The sequence below is a fragment of the Erythranthe guttata genome, chromosome 14 (assembly GCF_056151865.1).
Source record: "Erythranthe guttata isolate IM_541 chromosome 14, IM_541, whole genome shotgun sequence".
Classification (NCBI taxonomy): Eukaryota; Viridiplantae; Streptophyta; class Magnoliopsida; order Lamiales; family Phrymaceae; genus Erythranthe; species Erythranthe guttata.
Genome location: NC_142546.1, coordinates 4626263 through 4635427, shown reverse-complemented (window position 1 = coordinate 4635427; position 9165 = coordinate 4626263). Strand labels below are relative to the sequence as shown.

The 9165-nt window shown below is 35.3% G+C and overlaps 1 protein-coding gene across 2 annotated transcripts; it reads left to right on the top strand.

Annotated features, from left to right (window-relative positions):
* Positions 1-2040: 2040 nt before the first annotated feature.
* LOC105959827 (glycerophosphodiester phosphodiesterase GDPD6) lies at positions 2041-7064 on the top strand. 2 transcript variants are annotated; one of them, XM_012983988.2, is made up of 8 exons: positions 2041-2485; positions 2767-2945; positions 3193-3376; positions 3528-3602; positions 5108-5217; positions 5350-5568; positions 6342-6497; positions 6593-7064. In XM_012983988.2, the coding sequence occupies exons 1-8, from the start codon at positions 2473-2475 to the stop codon at positions 6830-6832; spliced, it is 1176 nt and encodes a 391-aa protein (XP_012839442.2). In that variant the 5' UTR covers positions 2041-2472; the 3' UTR covers positions 6833-7064. The 2 variants fall into 2 exon arrangements, with proteins under 2 accessions (XP_012839442.2, XP_088669257.1); XM_088813131.1 differs by lacking the exon at positions 2041-2485 and having other exon boundaries at positions 2733-2945.
* The last annotated feature ends 2101 nt before the right edge of the window (positions 7065-9165 follow it).

The window sequence follows — 9165 nt, the reverse complement described above, 5'->3', positions numbered from 1 at the left end:
TCTATAACTGTGAGTATAATTATAATCCATGCAGATCTATACACCCCATATCCCTACCATAATCCGAATATGATTTCGGAAGACCTAGTTCATTTGGGGTCTTCGCATTAGTTTACGTCTACATCGTAGCTGGTAGATCGTCAGATGACACATATTCCTTATTCTCAATCCGCAGATTCATCGAGTGATAATGAAAATGCTGAGGATGAACAAATTGGTAGATGGCACATGATTAGAAGGCCCCCCAAATGTGGCACCGGAGGTCACCTTTATTGATATATATTATTGCACCGACTTACCACCTCCGGAATCTATTGAGCTACACCCATACAGGCTTATTGATATATATTATTATTGTATTTTATGTTGGTTAATTATTAAAACTTTTTAGTACTTTAGTTATTCAATCAACACAAATTAAATATACTAAAGAATTTGGAGAGAAAAATTATTTTCTAATAATTAGGCATTTTATTATTTTTATTAAATAAAATATAAATTTTAAAAAAGTAATATAATTGATAAAACAGTTCTTTATTTATACCTTATGCAAGAAAATATTAATTATTTTGTTAGGTTAATTAATTAATTTTATATTATTTTATAATTAATTATAAAACAAATTACATAATTAGATGAATGACAAAACTTAAATTACAATATATAATTAAATTAAAATTAAAGTTCAACTAAGTATTACAATTTAGAAACCTGAAAAAAGAATTAAGGAAAATTAAAAAAAATTCAGCTCAATTCCAGCCGTTTGATAAAAATGAAGTCTACTGCTCTTAAAAGACGTCATTGTGAGTGACGTGTTGATTCTGTGTGGCAGGTCAAAGGCTGTCATTTTAAATGACGACTTTTAAGAGCCGTCGGATCGCCCAGTTTAAATCTGACCATTCGATTTAGAAGATAAAACATGATAGTGGGTCGTTGATCAAAGCCCAATCCGCCGGCTGATATAAGGCGTTATTCCAAATAACACTTTATTGTAGTTTTGAAATAATCCCCAAAACCACCCCATTTTTCAAAAAAGTTGGACAAATTATTTTAGAAAAATAATGGCCTGATGGTTAATAATAGCAACTGACAAAGAAAAGACAATAGCTAATATGACATATGCCCGAAATAGAAATCTATCAAAATTATAAGAATACGGGCAAAACATGTAGCCGAAAGAATAAAAACGACAGAAGTGGGAATGATCATTGAAGGTCGGGGAAGCCCAAGGTAGACCTTTCGGCTCACCACAACAGCCAATGCCACTTACAGTTCCGCCAAAAATCGGCGAAACAAGTATAACGGCTGCGAAATGCGTGGCACCATTCGACAATCAGTCCGGTCCTGATAGACCCAGACAATCCATAATTACTCTAACCCTGCCTAACATGTAAAGTACAAGAAACTGCCTAAATTACGTAGAAACTGCAAGTAGAAGCTGCCAATAATATAAAAACGTGGAATGCATGACATCTGTGTACGAGACGGTCGTCGAAAGGATGGATATCCAAGCTGGTCCATCCGAATCATCTGCTGAATAGATCGGGGGAGCTCCGCTGTTGTGAAGGTACGAGCCAACTCGAAATAACACCCGAAGTTAGCTAATACATCAGCGACTGTATTGCCCTCCCGATAGATATGTGTAATCCAGTACACCAAATTAGAAAGAGAGTTTTGGATCGCCATGAGCGAACTCTAAAGACTCCAATGACCTCTGTTTGTGTGCGAAAGAAGCTGAACAACTATCTCTGCATCCAGCTCGATCCAAGATACAAATTTAAATTAATTTGTACGTTCAAGTTTATGATAAAAAAATAAATATATTTTTATTGTGGTTTTTTATTATAATTTACTTTTAAGAAAAATATTTTTTTTCTATAATCGAACCAAAAAATGATATTAAAAAATAATAATAATGATTAAATGAGTATATTAAATAATGGAAGTCAAAGAAAATTATTATTGAAAATAAAAAGAATATATTTACTATTTAGCTTAAGAAGGGTATAATAGGTAGAACATATAATTCAGAGGATAAGTGAAGATTTTGATTGATAGTAAAAAGGAGGTAAATGAAGGTTTCCCATTTATAATGAGGAGTTAAATGAAATTAACCCTTAATTCAATCAGGTAAAATTACTATTTTCTGATTGAACAATTTCCAGAGTTTGGTTGGCCCCACCACATTTTTTTGAATAATCGACGGTCCATCCGCGCCGGTGGTTTGACTGCGGGAAACCGATCTCCCTCCCTCCCCCCAAATTCTCAGCTACTGTTGGTTTACTAAATATATTCAAAGAATATTCGGATCGTCCCATATAGATCCACGCCAAGGAATCTGGAGTACTTTGTTATAAATGCTTCATATATTAACGATAAGAAAGATCTTCCTTGAAATTTGTGCCAAGCTTTTCTTCTGTGGGGGTCGCCCATTAAACTAGACGAAAGAGAAGGAAGCGTAATTCAGCTCCAATGGCTTCTCCCCGTAAGTACCCATCCAATTCTGATTTTTTTTTTTTTTTTTTTTAATTTTGTTATTCAGCATTCTTCTGATCTCACAACGAATGCATATGATTTGATTGATTTAATTGTTGTTCATTTCTGGCGCAATTTGTTTTTTGTTTTTTGTTTGTATGTATCGCTGATTTCTTCTGGAAGGTTTAATTTGTCAATTGATTCTATGTTTCCGTTAACGTTGTTTACAATTCCTGCAAATGTAATTTATAAATTGTGGAAAAAATTAGCCAATGTTACTTGCAATTGCAGGCCTTATTCCTTTAGTTTTCCTGCTGCTTGTTGTTGATTGCTCTGCAAGAGTTCTTTACCCACTCCCTAGCCGAAGAAATGATAGAAACCGACAACCGATCCAGACGTTTCGCCCTTACAACGTTGCGCATCGCGGTTCGAATGGTGAAATTCCTGAAGAAACTACCGCTGCATACATGGTATGTACATACAGTAGAACCTCGATAATTAAATAATAGTTTCTCTCGTTCCCGACTCGGTGAAATTGTGTTAAATTATTAACTCGATAATTTAATAATTTGCTAAATTAATAGAATTTCCCTAGTCCCAGGTGTATTAATTTATAGAGTTTTAACTTTATATGCTATTGAATAACGTTAAAGAAATTGTTCATTTTCGTTGAAATTACAGCGATCGATCAATTTAAAGGAAATTTTGAACTTGCAGAGAGCTATTGAAGAAGGTGCTGATTTCATCGAGACGGATATCTTGGCATCGAAAGACGGTGTGCTTATATGCTTCCATGATGTAACCCTAGATGATACTACCGACGTAGCCAACCACACGCAATTTGCCGATCGAAAGAGGACATATGAGGTTCAAGGCGATAATATTACTGGCTATTTCTCAGGTAAGAGTAGTTACTGAAGCAATTTATCACTTACAACTATTAATTTTTCTTCTAGTAATATGATGGCGATTTTTCTCGTCTAAAATTGTTTGTGTAAAGCACGGCGTTTTAATTTCTGAAAAACATTGTTATCAATTGTTACGACGTGCAGTTGACTTCACATTAGAAGAGTTGAAGTCATTGCGAGTGAAGCAGAGATACTCTTTTCGGGATCAGCAGTATAATGGTTAGTACTTGATATTTATTGCTTCTCGTATCGGTACATTACCAAATTAGCTAACTGTTATAATCACGAGATGTTTTCCATCTTCAGTGTAGAGAAAAACAAAATCAACTTTCATGTATAAGAAAATAATCTTGCATGCAATGTTTTTGACAATACATACTCACCATTTTCTTGCACATTTTATTACAAACGAAAGAGGTAAGCTTACGAGCTGCTCACGGTTAATTAGTCTATATATTTAGCAAACTAATTGCTATTATCTACTTATAGTTTAGGCAATCCTGATCGATATGTAACCATTAAAATGTAAACTGTAAACAAATCAAGAACTCAAGTTCTGCAAGGCTATCAATTTTGCTAGAAACTAGCTCGACTGGCTTGGTCTGGCTTTAAACCTATCCCACTTGAGTTTACGAAAATACAAGGAGGATCTCAGCAATGTAGTCATCTAAGAAATCATAAAATATCAAAAAAAATATAGAAAAGATAGGGCTTGTCGAACATCTTGGAATGAAACTGCAAAACTTATAGTTTCCATGCTTGAAAGGATGAAACTTGGTTGGTTCCGTGTTCTATGAATTGTTATGACTTAGATTCTATTTTAGTGACTACGAAAGCAGAAAAAATAGTGAAACAATAGTGTATAGGTGTTGGACATTTATGCTTAGTAACTACATACTTCATCCACTAATTTTCTTCAATATTGAGAATAGAATTTGTATGGCACATGTTAATCCCCCAACAAATCCACACAGTCGGGCATGATTGTTGCATAGCTATAATACCTTTATATAGCCTTATCTCGATTTTTACATAATCCAAGAGAGAGATCCTCCAGGATCTTCTGTTACCATATCCAGACAATTGAATCATGCATCCTTATATGTTTAGCTCCTTCGGGTTTTGCAGAGTACTTTAAAAAAAAGATCGTGGTGGTCATCGTTGAATTATGAAAAAGATTCTTGATGCCTTCACAGAGCAAACATTAGATTCTTGAGCTATTGAAAGTATATTTTGACCCTTTTGCTGGATTCCTCGTCCCTTGATAAAATTTGTCTTGCATTTCCTCTGGTTTCAAATAAGATGTTTATGTATCACCTTTATGCTTCCTTTGGTTTCTTTTAAATACCCAGAATGCTTAGGCAATCATTTGCCTCTAGGTGTATTTTTTGATTAGCTAATTGTTGTTGCCTTCTTTGTCACCATTATCACTGTTCCATTTAGCACATATGATCGTGTAGTTAGTCGTGGCTAAGTTTGGTTGATGTTAGCTTCTATGATTTACTCGAACCAATATGGTTTCATTCGGATTGAGGCATAGTAATAAATCCATTAATCCCGTCTGGATGAATTCTTTTTATAATGAAATTCGAATTATTAGCTCTCGTTTTTAGTTATCTTTTAGTTATTATGATGGATTTCAATCAAATTTCTAATTTCAAAGTTAAAAGAAAAGGAAAATGTGTTGTGTTGTATTAATCTTCAATTTTCTAATTTCTATGCAGGCAAGTTCTCCATTATCACATTCGAAGAGTTCATATCGATAGCTCTGGACGCACCCCGTGTTGTTGGAATATATCCAGAGATAAAGAATCCCGTTTTCATCAATCAACGTGTGAGTTCCTTAAAAAAAGTATTTATTATATGTTGAAAAAAATTAATCAAGAAGAAAATTTCAACGAGATTGATTTGTTAATAGAAAACATATTCAAACGTTCCACGTGTTTTACACGCCTTGTTTCTACAGGTAAAGTGGTCTGGTGGAAAGAAATTCGAGGATAAATTTGTGGAGACGCTAAAAAAGTATGGATACAAAGGTTCTTATTTATCAAAGGAATGGCTGAAACAACCTGCTTTTATTCAGTCGTTTGCACCAACATCTCTTACATACATATCAAACCACACTGACCTGCCCAAGATTTTTCTTATTGATGATACTACGATACCAACTCAAGACACAAATCAGGTTTGTCGTTTTTTACTTCTTCTTTGGTGGAATTTGCATTAAGTTCTGTCCTTTGGCATCCTTTGATTTTTTTTCAAAGACTTGAGCTTGGTATTATCATGTCAAAGATTATGATAAAAGTCAAGTAAAAGTTCGAGTTCATCGAGTTCGAGTTATTATAAAAAAACTCTCAAATTGGTAAAGTTCGAGTTCCTCTATCAACTTAAATAGCACGATGGAGGAGAATGTTATGGTACAACATCTCAAATTTGAAGGGAATGGTTGATTATTATACATGCTTATTTCAGAGTGATGGAATTTCCCGTAGTAAGTGGTTTTACCAAAATAACCCTCTTTATTAAATAAATAGTTTAATGAAGAAAATGTGAAATTTCTCGTCTAATTTAGCTACATTTGCTAATTCGTTGGGCTCTTACTATGTATATATATGAAACGGGCACCTCTCTCCTTGAGCCAGGTCTTGGAAATGAGTTTTACCCAAGCCCATTTATCATATTGAAACTAATAAATTTAACTCTTTCATCCATGAAGTCTACTTTTACCTAAACTACCCGGGTGTTAATTAGTTGTTATACGAGATTACTTGGTGGTATTAACTATTGATGTTCATGCATCGGATTTGTGTTTTGTTCACTGTACTTGGTCTCTCCACGTGATATAATTTTGATCCTAGCATGCGTGCGTGCGTGTGTGTGTGCACTCAATTTCATAGTTACATACACAAATTCTGATTCTGATACTAACCATGTAATACAAACACTCGAGTTCATCAGTCATTCTGGGAGATCACTTCAGATGATTATCTCGACTACATCAAAGAATATGTTGTGGGAATCGGACCGTGGAAAGATACCCTCGTTATTGCATCAAATAACTATCTCCAAACTCCCACCGACCTCGTAGCCAGAGCACATGCCCACAACCTCCAGGTACCAAATTCTTGGCATTTGCAATTTATTTGATTCTATTATTTAGGGGCAGTGAATATTCACAAGACCGTAACATTTTTTTTCGATACATCCAGGTGCACCCGTACACATTCAGAAACGAGAACCAGTTTCTGCACTTCAACTTCAGCGAAGACCCGTATAATGAATACGAGTATTGGATAAAGAAAGTGGGGGTCGATGGACTGTTTACAGACTTCACGGGGAGCCTCCATCAGTATCAAGAATGGACAACACCTTTCTCAAATGGAGAAGAAGATGCAAATAAACTTCTAGATAGGATTGTTTCATTGATATCCAAGTTCAAGCGCACCTAGTTAGTTTTTCCTTCTTTCGTAGATTCGTATTATAATCCCAAATTTGCCCTTTGTACAATCTCTATTTTAGTCCCACATATACATACATATATATGTGGAGATTACAAGAAATTGGATCGACATTTTTTTATTGGAGATAACGAAAAATGCCTTGTAAAGAAAGAGAACAATGTGGTGTTTCGTTTTCTTTTAATAAGTAATTGCATTTGGATATGTCTATACAAAAACAAAAGGGCCAAATCATTATGTATTCGATGAGTCGTTGTTTCCGTGTCTATGCTATATTGGGTACCATGAATCTCTTTACATTTATAACGGGGATCATTATCTATAAATGTTGACACAAGGGTTGTTCTATGCTACACTCAGTGAAATTCACCAAATATGTAGTATGTTTACGCGAGAATAAAGCGGTTTGGAGGAAAAATTAAAAGTAGAATTTGTGGTTATATAAAACTATAAACAATCATTGTTTTTCTTGTACATATTACTTGTTCTAGAGTGTTTGCAAATGCAGCTTTTGTTTTGCTTCTCTTCAAATAAAAAGAATATATATATATATATATATATATATATATATATATATATATATATATATATATATATATATATTCTTGTTGATGCTAGGTTACCAGATGCATGTTACGTGGGAAATATTTTCACGTGGAGCAATAATCAAAAGGGGAGGAATTGTATTTGGCAAAGAATTGATAAGGCCTGGTTAATGCGGAGGCGGTGGCTGCATGCTTTCTCACCGTCAACCATTTGCAAGATTGGAGTCGGATCATGCGCCTTTATTCCTCACATTTGTTAAATTGCAGCAGCACAAGTCGAGATTTTATTTTCAAAAAATTTGGTTGGAACACCCGGATTTTCAAACTTTCGTTGCACATACATGGCATCAGGTTTCTCCTAGTGGGCAACGTAACTTCGAAGGCAAGCTTAGTCATCTTCGCAAGGCCCTTAAGCAATGGAATTGGAGCACATTCGGTAATATTGAAGATAATAAAAATGCTTTGAAATCTCAAATAGAGGAATTGGAACATCGGCTTTCTCACACATGGAGCGAAGGTTTGTTTGCTGATTGCCAACGGGTTAAAGAGGATCTTAAGCAAGAATTGACATACATGATTTATTAGCCAGTAAAGCTCGGAGCAAATGGCTCGAGGATAGGGAGACCGAAATACTAAATATTTTAATGTGAGGATTAAAGATCGAAGAGAAATTCTATCTCTCTTAAACTTGTAGATGGCTCATTCACAACTGACAGCCAGGTTACTGGACAAAAGGCGGTGGAATATTTTTCGGAACTCTTCCATGCTTCTCCTTATCAAATGGATTTGGATATGTTTTCGCATGTGGAGCCTAGGGTCACTTCGGAGATGAATGCAAATTTGATAGCTCTCCCAACCGAAGAGGAAATTTTTCAAGCAATTAAAAATGTGTCACCTGACAGTGCCCCGGGTCAAGATGGATTCACAGGTTATTTTTATGCTAATTGTTGGCATATAATTAAGCCAGACCTCATGCAGACTATTCATGGATTCTTTCTTGGCAACCACCTCTCCAAGGGCATTACCACGACTCTTCTTTTTTTACTCCCGAAAGTTATTAATCAGGAATCGCTTCATCAATTTCGCCCTATCAGTGTGTCTGGGGAACTTTGTAAGCAAGCTTATCTCAAGAATCATTGCTTCTCGTTTGAGTTTATTTTGGCCCATTATTATTTCGGAAGAGCAAACTGGTTTTCTTAAGGATCGTAGTATTCATGAGTCAATAGCCATAGCTCGGAGTTGGTTTTCGATATTGACAGGAAAGTCGAGAGAGGCAATATTATTTTCAAATTTGACATGTCCAAAGCATATGATGGATTGGAATGGAGATTTCTCCTTAAAGCCATGCAGGCACTAGGGTTGTCTCATCAAGTCTGCGATCTTATGTATCGATCATTTTCAAACATATGGTACTCTTGCTTAATTAATGGGGAGTCTTATGGGCATTTCAGATCGTCTCGTGGAGTTCGGCAAGGTAATCCTCTTTCTCCTCTGCTGTTCATAATGGCGCAAGAGATCCTCACTCTCAATATTAAAAGATTGGAGGCACAAGGGCGTATTAATGCATATAAAGTTCGAAGGGGTTCGCTCCCTATTTCTCATCTTTTTTACGCCGATGACATGCTTCTTTTTACCAATGGATGTAAGTCATCGATCAAGAATTTACGGGTGCTTTTGAAACAATATGAAGAATCATCTGGCCAATTGATTTGTTTGGAGAAGAGCGGATTTTATACGTCAAAACATCTTCAGGCAAATAAAATTCTTCGCCTCAAGGAT